Source organism: Acomys minous, assembly GCF_964271855.1.
Source record: "Acomys minous genome assembly, chromosome: 3".
In the NCBI taxonomy this organism is placed as follows: Eukaryota; Metazoa; Chordata; class Mammalia; order Rodentia; family Muridae; genus Acomys; species Acomys minous.
Genome location: NC_140485.1, coordinates 119,228,011 through 119,250,219, shown reverse-complemented (window position 1 = coordinate 119,250,219; position 22,209 = coordinate 119,228,011). Strand labels below are relative to the sequence as shown.

The 22,209-nt window shown below is 44.7% G+C and overlaps 1 protein-coding gene across 2 annotated transcripts in view; it reads left to right on the top strand.

Annotated features, from left to right (window-relative positions):
* MAP3K5 (mitogen-activated protein kinase kinase kinase 5) overlaps positions 1 to 22,209 on the top strand; it is a 189,843-nt gene that overhangs the window by 121,123 nt on the left and 46,511 nt on the right. Inside the window, exons 11-14 of one of the 2 annotated variants that reach the window (XM_084776261.1) lie at positions 1,904 to 2,023; positions 11,246 to 11,295; positions 13,864 to 13,959; positions 16,722 to 16,806. In XM_084776261.1, the coding sequence (XP_084632387.1) occupies positions 1,904 to 2,023; positions 11,246 to 11,295; positions 13,864 to 13,959; positions 16,722 to 16,806 (351 nt within the window). The remainder of the gene's footprint in view (positions 1 to 1,903; positions 2,024 to 11,245; positions 11,296 to 13,863; positions 13,960 to 16,721; positions 16,807 to 22,209) is intronic. The other variant, XM_084776262.1, reaches the window with a different exon arrangement.

The following is a 22,209-nucleotide window of genomic DNA, read 5'->3' as shown; positions in this document are numbered from 1 at the left end:
AGCTCAGAGTTTATCTATCAGGAACACTTGGGAGACAATGAATGCGTACTTGAGCAAAAGAGGGAGCTCATCTGAGCGCGTGCTTTTCTCAAGTAATGAGCTTACAGAACCAGAGCAGAGGGTTCTCTTTTGTTGTTGAAGAAACCTTGGAAGATCTTTTGGGAAGCCCATCTTCTGTTCTCTGTATCCTAAACACTGGGTTATTCAGACACGACAGTGCCATTTCTACAGCAGTGGTTGAAAATAAATCTTTGGTCTTACACCGTATCTTCTGAGCGTGACTTACTGGAATTGGAGACCCGCTTCACCTGGTAAAGGGCGTAGTCCTAGGCAGGACTCGGGCATCTCTGTGAAGTTCATGATAAAGCGTCTTTTGTCTTGTACATAGCAAAGGGCTGATCTAGAAATAAACTGCTGACATCTAAAAGCTTTTGTACTCAGGGTAAAGGCAAATGTGGGCGCTCTCTGGCCCCTCCTGTTACATAAGTCTCCTGGGTCCCTGGTATGTGGCCGGGAGCCAGTTTTCTGACCCATATTCTGGTACCGCCCTGCTCAAGCTGCGTTGTATGTTTTTGTGTATTGGGGACCTGTTATTTCTTGGTGGCAGGGCTGTAGGACTGTTTTTCTCTCCAGTTTTATCTGGTGAGCTTGCTTGATGCATGATTACTTCTGAAAGTAATTTTAGTCAGCAGAGCACAAAGAGCTACCCTAGTTTCTCTGTAATGAAGTAACGGCTTTTCTTTCTTCTTTTTAAACATTCTTGGATGCCTTAAAAAAAAAAAAAAAGGTCTTGGCGCTGGAGATGTAGCCCAGTTAGTAAGATGCTTGCTTGCCCACATGCGTGAGTTTCCTGGCGAGTCCCACACACCACTAAAACAATAGTTCAGGCCTATGACCCCTGCATCTGGAAGGTAGAGTCAGAGTGACCAGAAGGTCAAAGTGGCAAGTTCAAGGTCAGCCTGGGATACTCACAACCCTGTCACAATTTTTTTTTTAAATTGTCTTTAAGGATGTATTTTTTTTAAAAACCTCTTGGAACTTTAAAATCAGGGAGTATATGGTGTATTGATGTCATTCCTTCTTGGTGTAAAGTATTTGTAGTAATAAAAGTTTTTCATGTAACTTTTCAATATATGGATCCTCAACTTGCTTATCACATGCTCTTCATATGTCTAAAATGTGAGGAAATTTCATTTCTCTTATTGAAGATTCCAGTTCCAAATTGAAGGGAATGCAAAGATTTTTTTTTAATTTCACATAGCTATATATGATTCTTTGGTTTATATATAAACCTTTTCCGACAAAACCCCAAATTATTTATAAATCCATTTTCATGGCTACAAGAACCATACTGCTGCCTCCTCATGATAAAGTGTGACAGCAGAGAGCTTCAAGTATCTATTCTAGAAATAGAATCCTTTTGGGGAACAGAAATGTTTTTTATCATGTCTCTGCCACTCTTTGACACACTTCTTTTCATAGAAATAGCATATGGTATTACATGATGGTTAATTCAAGCTTTGGGAATGAGGTATGTGCTGTGTTGTAACCTAAGCTGGCCTGGAACTCACTGTGTAACTCGGCTGGCTTTGAGCTGCCTGCGGAGGTTTTTTGTTTGTTTTTTGTTTTTTTGTTTTGTTTTGTTTTGTTTTGTTTTTTTAAATGGATCGGTACGTTCTCATAGAATAGCTGAACTGTGGAACGTCGAAATGTAGCTTGCCCATTCGCAGTAAGAGCTGGGCCTTAGCATACGTGTATATCGTAAACCACTCAGAAGACCCGGAACGCATCAGAGTGAAGACGGCTTCTACAGACATGGAGCCTGTAGCCTCTTCCACGTGGTGTTGGATTTACCACAACAGCTGTCACTAACGCAGGCCTTTGCCTTATTTTTTTTCTCTAGGTGTTAATATTAGAGCCGACCAAAATCTACCAGCCTTCTTACCTGTCTATCAACCACGAGGTCGAGGAGAAGACGATATCTATTTGGCACGTGCTCCCTGACGACAAGGTGAACTGTGCAGTAAGATGAGACCTCACGCCTTTCTTACCTCAGTAAATGTGCTAATTAAGAAGAAGTAGCTCAGCTGTGTTTACCTGGGCATAAGTGCATGCGGTAACATAAGCAGCGCTAATTTAGTGTTAGCAGTTTCCTCAACTAGTAGGATATACTTGAAATAATTCAGATTTTTTAGTATAGATGCTATAACTGTTTCAAGGGTGCTGAAAATTGGGATGTTTCTTTGTTTTAGAAATTCGTGCTGTAACTAAGTTATGCCCCCCAAAGGAGTACTTTTTCAAAATTATGCCAAAGAAATACTTTTTAAATAATTTATGTTGTAAACTTCATGTCTCTTAATTCCAGGGAGCCTGCTAGAGTAGAGCCACTTGTAGGCTTACACTAGGCCCATTAGAGTTACCATTGCGTCTGCTTGTTTATCTAAATAGCTGGTGAGTTTCAGATCAGCCCTGACGCAATGCAGTTCATTCAGATTTTGTTTTCCTCTGGTTTGAGACAGAGTCTCTAAACATAGGCTAGGCTGGCCTCTAAAATTTCAGTCCTCTTGCCTCAGCCTCAAGTACAGAGATTGTAGGCATGCCTTTATAAGTTCTGGTGCACATGCAAGCTCTCTTTAAAAGGCAGAAACACGTGGGACCTCGCCAAGCAACGGGAGACAACACGGGTGCTAGGGAAATCTTAGGAGAAAGTTTATTTGAGGATTTTTTTTTCTTTTCTTTTCTTTTTTTTAAAATTGTTTTCCAGAATACTCTTTTAATTGTCTTTAAACATGACTCATTCGCTTGTTCCCTGAACGGATGTTTGCTGAGCAATCACTCTGTGCCAGGCACTACCACATGCTGTATTAAACAGTGGGGGAAACACTTTATAGTAGATAAATAAAACTCCTCCCTCCATGGAACTCCTTTCTTCCTTGGGAGGCAATACACCAACGAGTGAACCCTGCAGATACAGACAGTGCTGACAAGGGAAAAATAATGCGTGAGGAGCTGAGCACGAACCAGGCATGAGCCTGCAATACTGTTTAAGTTAACAGACCTGAATTTGTTTAGATTATATGTGACGTGGATTCCCTAAGCTGCACTGTCCTCATCTGTAGAAGGGAAAACAACAACAGCAATAATATCCACCTCAGAAGACTGTTGTAAGCAGACACTGTTGCCATGTTTGTAATCCCAGGACTTGGGAGGTGCACACAGAAATATCAAAAATTCAAGGCTGCTGTCAGCTACACAGTGAACTCCAGGCCAGTCTGAGCCCTCCCCCACTTCTAAGTGTGTTATGAAGATTATATGAAGAGATGTAGAGAAAGTGTGTTTCACAGAGCCCTTTATTATAATGAGTACCACAGATATGTTAAGGGTAATAACAACCAACATCATAAGATGACTGCTTTTTTTTTTTAAGCTAGGGCTCACCCCTATTTTTAAAGACTTCAGAATTTAACCTTCCTTTATTCTTTCAACAATGTGAGATTATCATTTGGAAGAGTCTAAGTACCCAGTGGGCACAAATTGAGCTCCTGTTCTCTAACCCTGTGGGTTAACTACACGTTGTGATCTTTTGTGCTATGCTCAGAGGGAGTCCTGGGTGCTCGTGTGCATGCACTCGAGTACACACACACACACACACACACACACACACACACACACACACACACACACTGTTATAAAAATCACCATATGATTCTGATGTGTAGATTGAGACCAAGTTTAATAAAGGTTGTGGCTATACTAAATGACTCAATGGTAGCCACTGATTAAAAAAAAATCATTATTTCTTTGCCTTTATGACTAAACTGGGATCCTAGGGATTTTAATTTTCAGAGGATGGCACCTTGGAACCTCAGCATTTGGGTGCCAAGAATTGGTTTTAAAGTCTGGATTTCTGTTCTGTGTGTCCCACCAGACATGTCAAGACTTAATTGCACTAACCACGCTATAGGGATCTCAGCAGGTTCATCTATACATCACGTTTCTAATATTGGACTAATACCTCATGCGCTGGGATAGTCACATAGGCTGGGATCATCCTTTCCCAGATGTCAGTCAGTCATGGCCAGGCCCTGTAACTGCTATCCAGACAGCAACAACTCACCTGTCACAGGGTGATCGTTTGTAGAAGATGGGGCACCTTGTGTTTGAAATGACCAGACAGTTGTCCGGCAGCCCCCAGATCCTGTTTGTAATGATTTTAAGTTATCGTATGTTTGAATGAGTCTGGTTGTGTTAAGTCTGGTAAGGTGTAGAGTTTTTGGCATGCTAAGTGCTGGGTAGCATCAGATCACCTTGTGTGTGTGTGCACACCTGTCCATTTTCAGAAGTACGTCTGTGTGCACCCACATCTGAGCGGCTTTTTCAGAACTGTGGCCTTTTCAGATCCTCAGAGGAGCACTGGTCCCACTACCACTCGGGTAGGACAACCGTAGGCTGGCTGTACTGGAGTTTTAGAGTGTGCCGCAAACAGGTGACGATAAACTAAGAGATCTCCACCCGACAAAATGCACCATATGCGTGCTAGCATCTGCCACTGTGAGCGGTATTATTATGTAGCCTAGGCATCTAGCCCTAACGTAGATACCCCAAAACGGTACTGTTGTTGTCTTTTCCTGCTGTACTAATTTACTCGAGACAGCAAAGGCATTATCTCCCCTTTGTAAGGGGAGAATGAATGGCTGACGTCACGTGTCCTCCCCTGGAGCGTGACGTTACACCTGAGGAAAACACCGTGGCTCATGGGGTCATGCTGCCTTGTGCAGACGGCCCTCCTGGGACCTTGGGTCTGTGCCGTTCAGTGAGGAGCAATGAATAGGGAACAGTGGCTTTGGGAGGCTTCGGCGAGGACTTGGAGCCCGGGCAGGGCTAGAGGAGAAAAGAGTAAGGAATGACCTCAGATTGGAAGGACAGCCAATCCCAACAGAGGCCCCATATGCAAATGTGAGCATGGTGTGTTGGGGGCTGGTCAGGAGCCTTTTTGGCTTACGGAGGTGGGCGGTGCTGGTGGCAGGAAATATCTTGGTAAGCAGGATGGTACAAAATCATAACTCGTCTCCTCAGTGAGGGGAGAGAATTTAGACACGTGCTGGTAGGAAGTACTGTACCATTGAAGTTGCCTGGAGCCTAAGCGCTGGCCAGAGAGCAGCATAGAGTAGCCAGGAGCAGGGTCAGAGAGAAGCCGCAACGGTGGCAAGGCTGGTTGCCTGTCGCTGCTGGCGGCTGAGTGACCTGCGCAGACCAGGTGACTCTTCCTGTAGCCTCCGTATATGAAGAGAAGACAGTCGCCTTATGAGAGAGGAGACGAGATAATTACCAGGAACCCACCCAGCACAAGGCTAAATGGCACAGAACAGGTGTTGGTGATGTTGCCCCTGTAGCTGTCGCCTGAGAAGATCACTAACGGGAAGAGCTAGAAATGAAGTGGCCGAGACGCTTATGCTGGGGCGCTGGAGTGGCAGGTCACTTAAAAAGAAAAAAAAAGGCATATGGACTCAATCACTTATTAGGAGGAGAAGCAGGAAGAAGTGTTAGTGGTTCAAAGTCTGATTGTGATAGCACCAGCGGGGTGTTTGGAAGGAAAGGGTGAATTGTACAGGAATTTCATTTTTGGACCCTCGTCCTTAGAGCTGACAACTTGCAAGCACCTACAGAGATACAACTTCAGAGACTAAATTGGCCATAATCAATGTGATTATGTATGTGTTATTGTTACAGTGGGTTATATACAGTCATGTTGCTTTTAAAGTGCACACTTTAAAGTAGATGCAGACGTGTTCTTATATTGGAGGGAGAGCGAGGCTGGAATAGATTTTTCAGAGGCTTGACCGGAAAGAGCAAGGTTACCCAGGGACACTTGGAACAGAATTGTGGCTAAAGGAATTAGCGATGAGCGAGTTCCAGAGAACCGAGTGCAGAGCTGGTAGAGTTGGGAAGGCAGGAAGAGAGCCAGCTGCGAGCCAGAGATTTTTGGAAACGGGACTGCTTCCGACTGGTTGTTTCTGTTTGCTCTTTCGCAGAGGTTCTCTGTCCAGCGAGCTGGGTGTGGTATGGATGTTCTTTATTCCCGCTGACAGTTACTGAGGCAACTTTCACAGTGTGCTAAGAGATACGTATGTTGAGGGCATGAACAAGCACAATGAAGAAGGGTTGTGAATTATCCGGCATCTGCTTCTGCCGTCTTCTTAAAAAAATATTTATTTATTTTATAAGCATTTTGCTTGCGTGCATCTGTGGGCGCTGTATGTATCTCTGGTGCCTACAGCGATCAGAAGAGGGTCCCAGATGCCCTGGGACTGGAATTATGGATGGCAATGAGACCACCCTGTGGGTGCTGGGAGCTGAGCCTGGGCTTCCTACGAGTGCTCTGAACTCCTCCCGCCCTCCCACTGTCTTCCGATGTGCATGGACTGCACCTGTGCTATCTCACCGCCTGTCATCTTTATGGTAAAATTGTCCTCGTTCAAAAAATCTACGCTTTTGCAAACCAATGTCCTTCCTGGCTGCAAGTTGATGCTCTGTAAACACTCATGCTACCCGTCATGCCTTTACTGTTACTATCGGTTTTTTTTCCTACCTTTTAACAACAGACTTGGCAAGATTGCAAAAACAACAAGCAATAAAAGGCTTTATTGCCCATTTTAAGTCTGTAATTAACAGGTAAAGGACCAATTTAATAGACCTTACAGTAAGCAGGAAATTGATTATTCATGACGTAGCATGTGTTAATTTTTTCTAGAATTGAGACTATTGCTTTTCATTTACCATGTTTATTTCTTTAGCCCCTCAGCAGTTTCTGACTTGTGGGATAAACTATTCTATTGTTTTATGTACCGTGTGCTTTATACTGCAATCTTGCAAAACTTTCAGGCATTGCCTGCAGAGTCCCAGGATGCTTGAAGAGCTGCTTTACTTTGTGGCACACAATTAATGAATCCCAGCCTTGGGCCTGTCCTTCCGTAGGTGTTCGCTGTTTAGACTCAGCACTTGAGGAGAATCTGCAAGGGTACTGTAGAAGAAAAACCCGGATCGAGAGAAGCCACATACAAGACGTTTTGTGTGGTTATTTCAAGTCCCTCCTTCCCTTTTCGGGTTAAAGTTTAAGCAACCTCTGTAGTTGGCCTGTGCTGTGGCTTCTCAGTCCCAAGTGTGGCTGGCAGGGACCACTCAGCACTTAAAGGCTGCCTGCCTTCTCTCACCTCAGCCAGTGACCATGTAGGGAGGACAGGTACATTGTGTGAAGGTGCATCCTTACCCAGTTCCAGGCAGACACACTCTCTCCCATCCGTGATGCATTGGACTATAACTCCCAAGTAAAACAGCTCAGGCGATAAGGAAACGGATCTCCTACCCTGAGAAATTCAGAGATTTTTTTTTCCTGAGGGGGAATTCTGTATCAGAGCTCTGAGCTGAATTCTCTGTAAGCTGTTGGTGGCTGTCATCCCATGGTCTCAAACAGCTGCTACAGGCATTGCCTCACACAGACATCGTTCTAAAAGGCAGAGTCCAGCCTAGTCCTTCACCAATAAGGACACTGAACTTATCATGGCCATTTTACATCAGATTCACGGCCCCACTAGAATTTAAGCCAAGCAACAACAAACTTTTGTTAAATGGTAGCTGGGAAGGAGGAGGGACTAGAGAGAAAAGGCCACTACCTTGGGTAGCAATCAAGCCTGACAGAGTGCAATTATTAAACCATCACTGTCACCCTTGTGGTTCCATCCTAGTTCTGGTCTTTGCCCTGGCTGGGGTGGGCAAATAGGTAAAGACGTTGTGGGGTCTCTCCAGCCATCTAATCACTCCAGCTCTGCATCTCTGGACCCTTCTCATTTATTTTGCAGCTCACCAGTGCCTCCCTGTGGTGAGTCCGAGTAGCTGCGCAGGTGGGGCCTCTGGCAGTGTAGGCTTTGAACTTAAGAGCACCTTAGTGAAGTGTCCTGGCAGGGCAGATCTTTGGGGAAGCAGATACTCAGGAAGCGCTTCTGCTTCTTTCCCATGCAACTGGCCCAGTCTGTCCGGGAACCCATCCTCAGATTCTCCCTGAGCAACTGATTGACCAGTTCTGCTTACCGGTGCTTGTACTTGCCGTGTTTAGCGGCTGCTTTCCGCACTAACCCACCTGCCTGGCTCTCATCCCCACTTCCCACCTGCCCATGGTCTTGAGTAACAGCTCAGTAGCAGGCTTTAGAGGTATGGCTGTCTTGTGTGTGAGTAGTAAACAGGTCATCAGTGAAGTCTCTGGGTTATAGTTGTTTAGACGTTGACTGGAGGTTGACAGACTTTAGACAACACATACTAGATTGACAGGAGAGGCTACAGGCTGCTGTTTTAATTTGTTCCTGCCCAGTACTTGGTTACTTTATGTGGCTCCCTTTCTTTCTTTCTTTTTCTTTTTCTTTTCTTTTCTTTTTTCTTTTTTTTTTTTTTCCTTTCTGGGCATGGTGGTGCATGCCTTTAATCCCAGCACACAGGAGGCAGAGGCAGGTGGATTGCTATGAGTTCCAAGCCAGCCTGGTCTACAAAGTGAGTCCAGGATAGCCAAGGCTACACAGAGAAACCCTGTCTTGAGAATACACACACACACACACACACACACACACACACACACACATACACACATACACATTTTAATGTGTATAGTGCATTTTCATGGGTGTACCGTCCACACATGCATGCACATGCATGGATATATGTGTGCAGGTGCACATGTGTATATACATGTGCGTGAAGGCTGGAGACCAACCTCAGCTCATGTCCTCATGAGTGCTGTTCACCTTCTTTGCGACAGGGCCTCTGAATGGCCTGGAACTCACCAGTTGGGGCAAAAGGGTGCTGACTAGCATGGCCTGGGGGTCCTCCTGTCTCTGCCTCCTCAGTGATGGCATTGCACGGGATCTGCCACTCCCTGGCACTTTTACATGGATTCTGGGGATCAAGCTTGGGTCTGTGTTTGCAAGACAAGGGTTTTAGTGGCACAGTCATCCCTCAAGTCTCCATTAGGCCTTTCCGCACCGTCCTTCCTCCCTGAGTCTCATGATACTATGACTTGCTCAGATCCCAGAAAGGTGCACAAAACATTGGCTTTTTTAGTAATTTACGTCATACTTGAGAGGACCTGTCTGCACCCCTGGTTGCATGGTTGCATGGCCCTAGCCAAGATTGAAGAGCAGAGAATAGAAATTGTAGCTTTTTTTGAATTGCTTTTGCCAAGAGAAGGGTTCTGGGCAACCTTAGAGCTGCAAAGCTCACCATCCGTTTCACTAGCCACAGAGAGACAGCAGCCTCACAGCGGTGGGTATGGAAGAGCTTGCTCTCATGGTTGTTGTACATGGTATTGATTGTATGTCATGGCCGAACACTTGGGGATTTTCTTATTTCTATTACAGTTTCCACTGAGGGTATGGTTAAGAAAATAAATAGGGTAGTTTTGTCCTCAGGGGAGGAAGAGACCAGACAGGGGAGCCATGTGAAGAATCCCAGCTTTGGTATGGGTTAGTAGCAAGACTAATGGTTTTTATCATCGTTGTCATCATGAGATGTAAGGCCATTGGTTTGTGGATGAACTTAGACAGTTTTCATTGCTTAGCGTAAGTTCAGAATCACCTACCAGATCTTTTCTATCACAGCCAGGGTTCTGTAGTCAGACAAGTTAACTCCAGTTAGCCGTCAGCCTCCAGAAGGAGGAACAAATCACCTGGGAGCTGTGTAAAGGAAGTCGGTTAAATTCAACTTCTCCGTTGACAGTTTAAAAGAAAAACTGAATCCTGTCAAATCATTTTTATAGGACTGTCTAGCAAAGTTTAAAAAAAAAATACTTGGATGTTCTGAATAATTAACCAAAACCAGTGTTGATGACAAAGTATCCGGTGGCCTTCTTCAGTCAAGGTGGTTAGGGCGTGCACCCTGGAATTAGCTTGTGCTAAGAGGGAGAATTGAAAGCCAGGGTAAAGGGCATGGCCCACTGACCTAGCATGCAGGCCCCGCACCAGCCCAGTTAGGCAGGCTTAGGTTCAAGGACCACCCCTCAGGTTCATTGCATCCTTTTATGTCAGCTCAGGAGAGGTTGAGATTTCTAAGCATTTGTATAGGGAAAATAATCTAAGAACAATTATTTGATGATACTTATGATGATTTTAGTCATAATTGAGAGGTAAAATTTCAGTTTTTAAAATATGGACCCATCTATCACATAAATTAGATAATAATCCCTTAGAGATATAATGGACACTCTACATACACACTCTCTCTCTCACACACACACACACACACACACACACACACACACATTAATTCCTGAGAAAAGAAACACATCAGTTGAGTTGAAATTTTTATCTACGTTTAGTTCCAAGCTGGCTGTGCTGGTGCAGTTCTGGAAGCCCAGCACTCAAGAAGCTGAGGCAGGAGGATGGCAAGTTCAGGGCCAGCCTGGGCTAGAATGAGCCCCTCTTTCAAACTCAAAAGGGCAAAGATCATTCAGAAATAATTATTTGTAAAGCCATACAGAGGCTTTGTTCACATTAATTGTGTTTCCTTCTCAGAAAATAAATATTGCTAAATCCAGGGAGATAGCTCAGTCAGTTAAAATGCTCCACACAAGCGTGGGGACTGAGTTCTGGTCCCTGAGCCATCATGAGAAGGCCAGGTGTGACAGTGTGCACCTGCACCCCCACACCTGGGGAGGTGGAGACAGGCAAATCCCTAGGGCTCAAGCCACAAGCCGCAGGTCAGGGGGGAAGTCATCAGTGACTTCTCTCGCCTCCACATGTGTTTGCACATGTGCTTGCAAACCCCACACTTGTACTCAAATACATACATATGTACATACATGGAAGATAATTATACAAAAAGAAAGCAAATTGCTGTTGACTATAGCAGTCTTAATTACTATGATCGCTTTTTTTAATTGTTGTTTTATTTTGTTTTTGTTTTTAAATTAAAGTGCAGTAGATACTGCTAAAATTAAGTTTATAACTTAACGAAATAAATTTTCCAGGCTTTTTGAAAGCTGTTGTCTTGAAGTGCAGGAATTATTAAGTAAACATCACCCTTGTGAGCTCAAGATGAGTTTCAGACCCCAACCCCATCAGATAATTATACGCATGAAGAATTAGACATCAGGAAAAATGACTATGTTTTTAAAAATAAAAAAACAAGTTTATGTTACGGGGTTATTTTCCGTTCGGATGACGTAATGGTCTTTTGTTGTTGCTCCTCCTCTCTTGTGTTCCAGAAAGGGCTGCATGAGTGGGACTTCAGCGCCTCGGCCGTCCGGGGAGTCAGGTCAGTCCCCCTGCTGCGCTTTCTGTGCTTGGAGGGCATCCATAGGACTTGAAGGCAACATTTAAACGTGAAAAGCATGTCAGAAATCCTTCTCTGCCACAAAGGCCGAGCCCCTCGGTCTCTCTGTCCCCATTGTGAACAGTTCCTCACTACCGTGGAACTGACCGCATGCTTGTACTCCAGGGTGAATAAAACCGTGGCCTGGAATCAACCTGTGGCTAACAGGGAGCCGTGTGGAGGTCCTCGTCTGCTGCCTGGCCTTTCGTTGAAGCCTATAAGATGACTTTCTGTCCTCTAGGTTAGCAGGAGCTAATGATAGTGCCACATCCGAGTTCTGCAGGACAGACATCTACCCGGCTCCTCCCTGGAACGAGTATTAATGGTGACAGACAGATAGGGAATTTGTTAAGTTTTTCCCCAAGGTCACCACTGATGCAGCTGTGTTTGTGAGGTCACAGTGACAAACTTCAGTTCCATGCTGAAGCCTTGTCGTAATGCCAGTGGCTCAGGAAAGAAAAAAAAAAGCTCTTTCCTAGAAATTGGAAATAAGGTTTGTCATTCAGGTTCTGTTGTTAGCGGTCAAGCATTTGAAGCTTTGTCAGCCAGAAGCCTGTGCTGCACAAACTCAGTCAACTCTCAAACCAAACAGTGTTTACTGCTCTGTGTCCCCCTCCCCCCCCCCACACACACATAATGGAAACAGGAGACGGGTGACTTCTATGGGTCAGTTGTGCAACATCCTGTTGCTTGTGCAATAACAGTAATTGGGTTTGTTGGAGCATAAACCAGTAGAGCGGTGAGTCACAGGTAATTTTAGTTTTCCTGGTGGAACTACCTGTTACCTCACAGACGACCTGAAGAGAAACAAGTGAGATGACGAGGCTGAGTTGCATTTTTCCAATCAATGCCTTCTCAGATAAAGCCTTACACTCTTGGTATTTAAGCCTCAGATGACGTATTATTTACTGCTGCCCTTTCTCAGCCACGAATGTAGTGTAGTAAGTAACCTGCATTTCCCCTCATCGGATCAGGTTTACAATGAATTAGCTCCTGTCCATTAGGCCTGGCAGCCCTTCCCTGCAGTTCTTGTGACTCGTGACTTGTATACAGAATGCCTCCATCTGGTGATTGCTGGTTTACATGTTGGGAAGCTCTGGTTCTGGTCCGTGACTTCAAAGCTGGCCAACCTTTCCTGGCTTCCTCCTCTAGAAAGACGGACCGAGGAACAACCCAACTACGCCAGCAGTCTGCCTGCATCACCTCAAAATGTGCCCAGCTCAAGTCAATGGCATTTTTTTGAACACCAGCTGTATGCCATATTGAGTCCTATTCTGCTAAACATAGTGACAAAAAAAAGGAAGTCATCTTAAAAATTTTACAGTCAGGTGGGAAGGGGGAACAGGCATTTTAACAACAGTGGCCTTGTGACGTAAGACGGCGATGGCATCGTAGAAATACGTTCAGAGAGGAAAAGTGCAGGTTCCTTCTGTCTGCAGCAGAAATAGTATAGCCAGAGGGGATGACTTAGATGATGACTAAACTCTTTTTTAAAAAGTTTAAAAGTATAAAATGTGGGCACGGTGGCACATGCCTGTAATCCTTGTATCCAGGAGGCCAGGGCAAGAAGGTCACGAGTTCAGGGTCAGTCTGGACTTGGTAGTGAGTCCAGGGCCACCCCCAGGCACGTTAGGTAGACCATTTGCCAAAAAACAAATATGAAGCCAAACTGTGTTCCAAACTGAAGAAATGGCAGGCACCGAGGGGACCAAACACGGCCTCCTAAATTATGTTCATGGACCAAATCGGGGACCTTCGCTTGTTTTATCAATAAAGTTTTGTTAGAACAACAGCCACAGTCTTAATGTGTAGCTAAGGCTTCCATGCTCCAATAGCTGGACTGAGTGGTCTGGTCTATAAAGCCTAAGGTATTTTACTATTTGACCCCTTACAGAAAACTCTGGCCAACTCCTAGCATAAACCACACGGCCTAACTTAACCTACTCAAAACTGTTCCTGTAGGCCTAAAGGGAAGTATCTGACATGTCCAACTCAAGTGCTACTTCAAGTTAAAGTCTTTAAACTCTACCACTAGTCTATGCCTTTACTTCCTTCTAGCTCCGGAAACATCTCCCATAAGCCCAGCACCATCGAGGCTAGCCAGCTAGTTGGTGCGTGTGCTTTCTGCTCAGCAGCAGTCAGTGCTATGCCAGACAGGACTCATTTCCATGCCAGACCCAACATGTGGCATATGTGTAGTGTCAGCACCGTGGAGCAGCCCCATTCTGCAAAGACAAGGAGGAGTAATACATAATTTTAGTATTATGGTATGGGGAACATCAGTCTTGGAAGTGCTATTTATAGAAGTGACAGCAATGCCATCATAGGGTTGGATATAAAAAGTTGGTTCTCTGTCTCTCTCTCTCTCTCTCTCTCTCTCTCTCTCTCTCTCTCTCTCTCTCTCCATATATATACATACATATATATATATATACACACACACATACATACATACATGGAAGTATTGATATTTATTTGTCTGATTAATGTGGGGGGTGGTGTCTATTCCAGTATCTCCAAATTTGAAGAACGATGCTGCTTTCTTTATGTGCTTCACAATTCTGATGACTTCCAGATCTACTTCTGCACAGAACTTCACTGTAAAAAGTACGTATTTGTCATTACATGTGAAAAGGATGTTTTCACTTGATCTCTGTTTTTAAGTAAAACAAAACATGTGGCTTTTGTGAAGAATTAACTGCAAGGCGTTTGGTTATACAAACACTTTATTTTGGATACTCATTTATAAGCATGTGGTATTGGATTTGGGGATTCTGTTTAGCAAATCAAGCCTTTGCTTAGTCACAGTGTATTTTACACAAATAAAACATTAGCCAACTGGTTAATTGTTTAATGCCATGCCTCGTTATGGTGGTGTTTAATTAAAAACAAGGCATGATGATCAAATTCTTGAGCATAAACTCACTTCTGTCTGCAGCTGTGACTCTTTACCCTGCCTCCTACCATGACTACCAGGTAAGCATAAACAAGTTCCTGAGCTCCACTTCAGACGAAGGGTCCTGGGTTCTCAGGTGGCCACATAGCTTGGGAGAGATCCACACCAGTAAAAGAAATATATCCATCCCCCTGCCCCAAAGTCTGTAAGCTTCACTATATGTTTGTATTACTCCTTCTGGGTATATTTCTCCTAGTTATTAACTAATATTTCATATTCCCTTAGAACACAGTGACGGGCAGTGAGGCAGAAGAGAAGTGAGTGGCCACTTAGAAGTAAGTGAGAGGCAGCCAGTGAAGACTGTTCTTTTACAGATAGTCTCCATAATAAATGACCCATAGGCCGACTCAGTAGACAGTGATACGCGTTTATCTTGATGCTCATCCTGAGCACAGAGTAAATTTTAATCTTTAGGGGAAATCCTACTAGATAGGTAAGGTTACCATCTTCAGGAAAAGAAAAAGGTGAGTTTTAAGAGATAACCACCTTAAAATCATAACCAACAAGGATACACTTGGGCACTTGACCCAGGCAGGTGTGAATTTGCATCCATGCTTCTGATATGCACAGAGGACTGCCACCCCACTCTGCGGTATGTTCTGCTAGGATGGTCATACGGGAAAGTTTCCCAGTAACGGCTGATGTGCATCTTCACCTCAGGTCGTAGGCGATTTCTAAAAGGTCTTTGGCTTTATTTTCCACCTTGACTGGCCTTACTCTTGTTTCTAACTCACCATGGAAACTTAATCATACTCAGAGTTCACTATTATCACTAGCAGACATGGGATTTCGTTTTGTTTTGCTTTCGCTTCATTGACTGGGAATGGAGGATGAGAACCAGGGGAGGCATCGTGGCGCGTGCCTTTAATCCCAGCACTCAGGAGGCAGAGGCAGAGGCAGAGGCAGGCAGATCTCCGAGTTTGAGGCCAGTCTGGTCCACAGAATGAGTTCCAGGAGAGTACAGTGAAACCCTGTCGCAGAGGTGGGTGGGTTGGTAGAGAATTGGCGAAGGAGGAAAAACATGATGCAAATATATTGTAAGAAAATGTGTTTTTAATAATAAAAGAAAGTAGGCACAAGTGAACTTGGTAAACAGTCTGCTAACTCCCAACAGCCCTCATTCTTTGGCAGCCATGAGTTAGATCTGTTTTTGGCTCTGGATGCTCAGTGAGTATTTGTTGAATGGGTGGATACATAAATAATTGGGCAGATGAAACGAGACACAGAAATAGAGTTCCTGAGTCGTGCAGCTGAACGCATCACATGATAACCTGCCTGTGTGGTTAGCCTCGTATACGGCCGCCTTGAAACCAGCAGCCCTTGCGTACTGCTCTCTCCTTGCTTTACTCAGGGCAGGAGACAGCTTCATTTCTCAGATACATTGCTTGGCTCTGAAACGGATCTCAGAAATAAAAACTTTTAAAAGCGTTAAGTTAGAGGCGTCTCTGTCACCGGTGCACATGTAAGCCAGGCCACCCTAGTTCACGTCAGGGTTTCAGACTGTACTTACAGGGTCCGCGTGAGGCATATTGAAGCACCCAGGCAGAATATTTAGTAGCTGACAGACACTAGCCGCTCCGGAGCATTCAGGATACAGGTATTTTGTTGTTTTTAAATAACAGCAACAGCAGCAAAGCAGCATCGATGTCTGTGATCGCGGTGTGCTGTGTACATACTTGGCAAGTATTGCCCTAAGGGTCTTCCCAGCCTGTGAAATAGGTGTGTCATCTCCTGCTTTACAATTTTACACCCCGAGAGGTGGAAGAGTTTGCCTGAGGTCGCATAGATAGCGGCATTCTTGCTCTGATAGCAGCGGCATCAGTAGTCCGCTCTCTCAGTGTTTCTACGACTTCGTCCAGCCTCAGTGTTTCACTCCCAGGTTGCGTTTATTGTTATTTGCAGTCAGAAGATTCTAGACAGTCCTACCAACCTGAGATTTCTTTTTGTGTTCCCACCCCCATAGCCCCCAACACATATACTAGACCCTGATGTTTATTTGCCTAAAAACTCTCGGCTCTCCGTTTTTGCTCTGAAGTAGACTTGGGGTGTGTTTACTTGCAGTGCTTGAGCGAGAGCATGATGCTTATTTAGCAGAGACCTCACTTCCTGCTGCTCCTCAGCAGGGTGACCAACCAACAACGCTGCTCTGTGCTGGGCTCTCAGTTAGATACACGCATCATATTCACTAAGACTCACTGAACCATTTGATTCTTTAGGAACTAGGCTTGTGTTCCATGTATTGAGTAACACACAAGTTCTCAGCGCACTAGAGGCAGGCCGGGCCGAGGCAGGATGTTTGGTGGGTTTAGTGTCCAAATGCTTTTTCTGCCTACGATATTGTCAGCTCATGACGGGCCTACTGTGCGCGTGCACGTACCATTCCAGGCGCTCTGAATACCGACTGTCTTTGTAGGTTCTTTGAAATGGTGAATACCATCACGGAAGAGAAAGGGAGGGGCACGGAAGAAGGAGACTGTGACACCAGTGACTCTCTGGAGGTAATGACTGGATTAAACATGCGTTTTCATCACTGAGTGGCGGGGTGGAGCATGGAGGCACTCAATCACAGTCTGAGTTTTCTCTTAGTAAGAGGGGCTGGACGGGTTAAAGTGAAGTTGAAAAAACAAAAACAAAGCCATAAGCTAACACCCATGATCGGTATATATGCTTTTTGGATCATTTGATAATTTCATTCCTTTCACTGAACTAAAAGAAAATTACTATTATTTAATCGATTAACAGTTGAAGGAAAAATTAAATACACTAATTGTTAAGGCTATCATTTATAGGTAGATTCTGTAATTTCTAATGGCTAAATTTTATATTGATAAGGAAGCCTATGCCTCTTACAGCTAAAAGATGGTAGATATAATTTGGGGGGAAGAGGAACTTCTCAATGTATTAGCTTGCTGGTCATAGAAGTATTGGTATGCATTTCACATTCTGTACTCTTATATTTTTGGATCAAAGGACTGGGTTGGAACTAGGTCTCTTAACTCCCATTTCAGTGTTCTTTTGACCCTTAGTATCTGCGTTTTATTTGGATTAAATTTAGCATCGCTTGATACAAAGCAATTGTCACGGTAAAAGTAACAAGAACGATCACTAAAAGTTATGAAGGCTTAGACAGGAAAAATCCATAAAATCTTTTGCAATGCCAAATGTTTCTGGATTTTCTTTCTATTTTTTTTTTTAAAGTAGGAACATCTACCTTTTATCTTATTTTTCCCCTTTGAGGAGCTAAATACATTTCAACAAAAATACGTATGTCTTGTAGCCAGGCTATGGGAGCTATAGATAGACATGGTTGATTTTGTGATTGAACCACCAGCTTAGGGACTGGGAGTGAATTTAAGTACATGCATCACGTAACACAGGTAGAACTGCTGCACATTTGTGGTTAATCTGTCTAGCCCGCGCCTCGTGTGTAAAAGGGAAATAGGTGAGTTTGCAAGGAGCTGTGTTTGGTGGTAGCTTGTGGGGCAGTTGTCTTGAGAGGCCCTTCCTGGCTGAGCAAGTCTATCAGAGGCATCATAGCCTACTCAGTAAGGAAGGGGGATGGGAATGCTTCCTCCTGGGAACATCTAAAAGGTTCTGTGAGGTCAGCTGACCTCTCAAGACCTGGTAAATACGTGTGATAATGCGCTGGCTCACCAAAGCGTCCCCACACACCCTTCTCCACTCAGCGTGGGAAAGCCAGGCTTTCCTGGTAGAAAGCATTCTTGTATGTCTACCCTGGGCATCGCATCAGAATAGTGAAAACTCCTTGACACAGAATGGTTTCTGTGATATTCTCAATGGGCTTCATAGCCTTGTCCAAGAATTCAAGTATTGTTGGGGATGGCCTTGTGGACTGCGTTTTCTATTGTTCCTCGGCTATTGCTAATGTTTTTTTGCCATAGTTGTTCCCTTAACGTAGCACTCACGACTACGGTTGCAGTAACCTTCTGGACCAAAGGATGCTGAGACCCACCTGAGTTCTTCCTCTTAGTGTTATTTCATAGCAATAGCTGTATCATTAAGCCTTAACCTACATTTTTGCAGAGTGTATAAATTTACCATATATATTTGATGATGTTTCTGAAATACTTTCAACACTTCCTATTTAAATTATTTTATTAGCGCGCTAGTGGACTAAGATGAATTCCTTCATTTCCTGGCCTCAAACAGAAGTCAAGTGTCAGTCCACGTACGATAAACCAAAAAGAATTCCTTCTCAGCCTCTATCCCATGTAAGAAGAACTTTATTAGAGGTCACCTTTAAACAATGGTGGAGATTTATATGCACAGTTATTTTGTCTTCACTTCAAATGGAATTCAACACATGTACCAATCTGTGAAGGCCTTGCATACCTTTGCCCAACAAAGTGAAAATACTGGGAAAGATTGCTGACCAGGAGATAGATGCTCCTGTTTTCACTTTTCACTTAGGATGTTGTCAACATTCGACAGATAACGGTGGTTCCGTAAGCCCCGAGTCATAGCCAGCAGCACAAGTAAATAAGAGCATGCTGCACTGATGTGTCAGGCCTCTGCCAGCTGATGCATAAAAGAGTGCTAGTATGATAGTACTCAGTGTTATGGGTAAACAAAGCAAGACTTAGGGGCGAGTACAGTGTAGGAGGGGTGTACAGTTTTACTTGGGGAGATGAGGAAGTTCCTTGAAAAATAGCTTCTTGGGTTGGAAGTGTAGCTCGTGGGTAGAGCACCTGGCTGACCTGTGGGAGGCCCTGGGCTTCGTCCCTTACAGAGTTACAGTTAAGTGCAGAGCTGAGAGAAGCAGAATCTAGTATACCAGATGCTTGTAATGGATTTGACATGCTATTAATTGTATTGATGGTTATGGTATTTATTTCGGAGATGGTATAGACGCAATACTAATAAAACAGCTTTCTAGGTCCATGAGGTTGCTGCTTAGATGAAGTGATTCAGTCCCAGAGGAAAGCATCTGCGAGCTACGAGGTGGTCCTTGCACTGAGGGTCTTCTGCCAGGGCAAGGGCAGGGTGAATCGCCGCTCTCCTCCATGTCAGGCTCTCTCTTCAGTCCCAGTTGAGATTGTTCTGGACAAATAACAAAAGAGAACGGTTCCGCATGTATCCCCATCATTGCTTTGAAGTGCTCCTGCTGACTCCCTTAGCAACCACCTGGCTTGCTAACCTATTGCCATAGAAACAGAGTACCAAATCCGTAAGCCGTGCAACCAGGCCTTTTCAAAGACTGCCCTTCTTTCCCCACCCACTTTTGTCTTCCCATGTCTGTCGTTTAACACATTGCTTAGATTATCCGTGGTGTTTGTGTCAGGTACCTCACACTCACATCCAGGCAGACTACTCTGGGCAGGACGCCCTTCATCCCTAGCACCTAAGCACCTAGCATAGGAGGGTGGTCTAATGGCTCTAGCCACTCAAAGTGGATGCTCAATGCTGCCGTCAAGCACACTGACACCTCCCAGCCCTTCTGAGTACTCAGCCCCATTCTATGCTCAGTTTTCTGTCCATCCCATAGATAATTCCCTGTCCTTATAGAGCAGCCAGCTTCTTATCTCAACTTCCTTTCAGGATTACCATCTCAATTTATGTCTTTATTTTATAACAGAAAGGTAAGCAATAAAAGCCTCAAAGCGGTAAATGCTATTGAGATGGCTTTATTTAAAGCATGCTGTTTTTATTTCAAGATCTTCTGAATTTTATTTACGTCTTGCTTCTCCCTCCTTCCCCCTCCCCCGCTGCCCAGTGGGAGTCAACCTAACTCATAATTCCTCAAAAGTAGCCCTTGGATGTTGAGATTCCTGAGGGAAACTGAAAGTCGACTAGCTCCATCAGCGGCAAACAGACTTTGAACCAAAACTAAACTGATACTGACAGGGTCTCAAAGCCCAAGCTGGCCTCCAATTACAGTCAAGGCTGTTGTTAAACTTCTGACCTCCCTATCTGATACTGACTCCAAAGGATTTGTTACCTGCTTTTAAAAGTTCTTACTGTATTCTAATGTAATTATTAAGCAGATAGTTACTGAGCACCCACTGCTGGCCAAGTAAGGCAAAGATGAGAGATGATGTTGCAAACAAGTGGGCAACACTGGGCCAGTGGGAAGTGTGGACAGAAGGCTCCAAGTATGGCTTCTTGGATGAGCGCTTTCTGGCATGCACCACAGTCCCTAACAAAACAATGATAACAATGACCAAAGGAAGAACAAAATCTTGGAAGCACATCGAGCCATCTTGAGAAGTCAACGGATGGTGGAGGAGCTTGTTCCCGCAGCATGTGGAGGAAAAGCAGCTTCCAGAGTCATCCCCACCGGAAGAGACTGAGGAGAAAAGGCAGGGAATAGGTAGCAGGAGGCCGGAAGGATGTTCATGCTGTGCCACGGAGTTAGCATCTGACTCTGAACACAACAGAGAGTCAAGAAAGCAGAGTTGGTGGTCTTAACATGGACGATCACTTTGGGATTTGGGATGTTGCAGAGTCTGAGGGTCACCCTCCTAGGAAAAACTTAACCAGAGGGAAAAAAGCAACAAGAGGGGGGGAGGGGCAGGGGCTAGTACAGACTTGTGAAGCTCGGCTGTAGGTGTTAGCACTGAGGACAAAGGTGGAGCCTGGTACTGGGAGACTGCACAAAGGAAACCTTAGTATTTGTCAATGGATTGGATGTAAGGAGTAAGGGAAAGAAAAACTGGAGCGTGGGAGGGCACAGTTACCGACCAGACATGTGCTTGAAAAAGTGAGTGCATGTTGACTGGGTAGAGACAGCACCCTGGAGATGCTGGTGTTGAGAACAAAATTGATATTTATTTTTAAGCTCTCTGTGACAGGGTTCCCTATAGCACGGTGTCTTCGTTGCTGTTCTGTTGCTGTGAAGAGACACCGTGCCCAGGACAAATCTTATAAAAGAGAGCATTTCCTCAGTGGCTTGCTTACGGTTTCAGAGGGTTAGTCCGTGATCATCCTGGCGAGAGGCAGACAGGCATGATGCCAAAGCTACGAGATTTACATCGTGGTCTGCAGGCAGCGGGCAGAGAGAGAGACTGAGCCTGATGTGGGCTTTTGAGACCTTAAAGCCTACCCCTAGTAACAAACCTCGTCCAGCAAGGCCGTACCTCACAACCCTTCTCAACAGTTCCTGGGGGCAAATTATGTAAATATATAAGCCTATGGGAGCTGTACTCATTCAAGCCACCCCACATGGGCGGTGGGAAGGACACTACTGAGGATCTGGCTTTAAACCACAACTCTGACATTATCATTAAAAAGAGACTTCCAGTCCTGTGTAGATTAATGGTGGTCATGTGTCTTACTGTCAAACAAGGATTTTTGGAGATCAGGTGAAGAAAGTGATTTGGTTTCTTTTTTTCTTTTAAGTTTTGAAGTACTATGCTAACACAGAGTGTTGGAGGTCTAGCGTGTAGGTTTGTTAGAAAGGGACATCGGCAAAGTTGAGTTTCTCTGTTAGTGGGCTTAGCTGGTAGGATTTCAGCCAGCACAGCATAGCGTTGCCAGATTCTAGACCACAGGAATTGGGTGTGGTGAGTTGAACTCCTTGGGTGGTATAGTTGGGCCAGTCTTACTGCGTCTTTACAAGATCCTCGGTTCACGTTCCAAGCCTGGGCAGATTGCTAGATGCTCCCTGCTGGGTGTCGCATGCCCCACCCACACCCACATGGTTGGCTTCTCCTGGGCGGACCTCCCTGCCCGGCCATCTGCTTTAGGAAGGCTATACCCTTCCCCTCTACCTTAGGCATCATTCCTAGCATAGGAAGGCTCGTAGGCTCGTAGTGCAGCTCTGGTGTTCACAGTCGATGCTCAACATCATCAAAAGAGCAGATGCCTTCATCCCAGAATCTGGCCCATGTTCTAAGAGAGAGAAGTCCATGAGGGAGTCTTGCCTACTCCCACTCTAACAG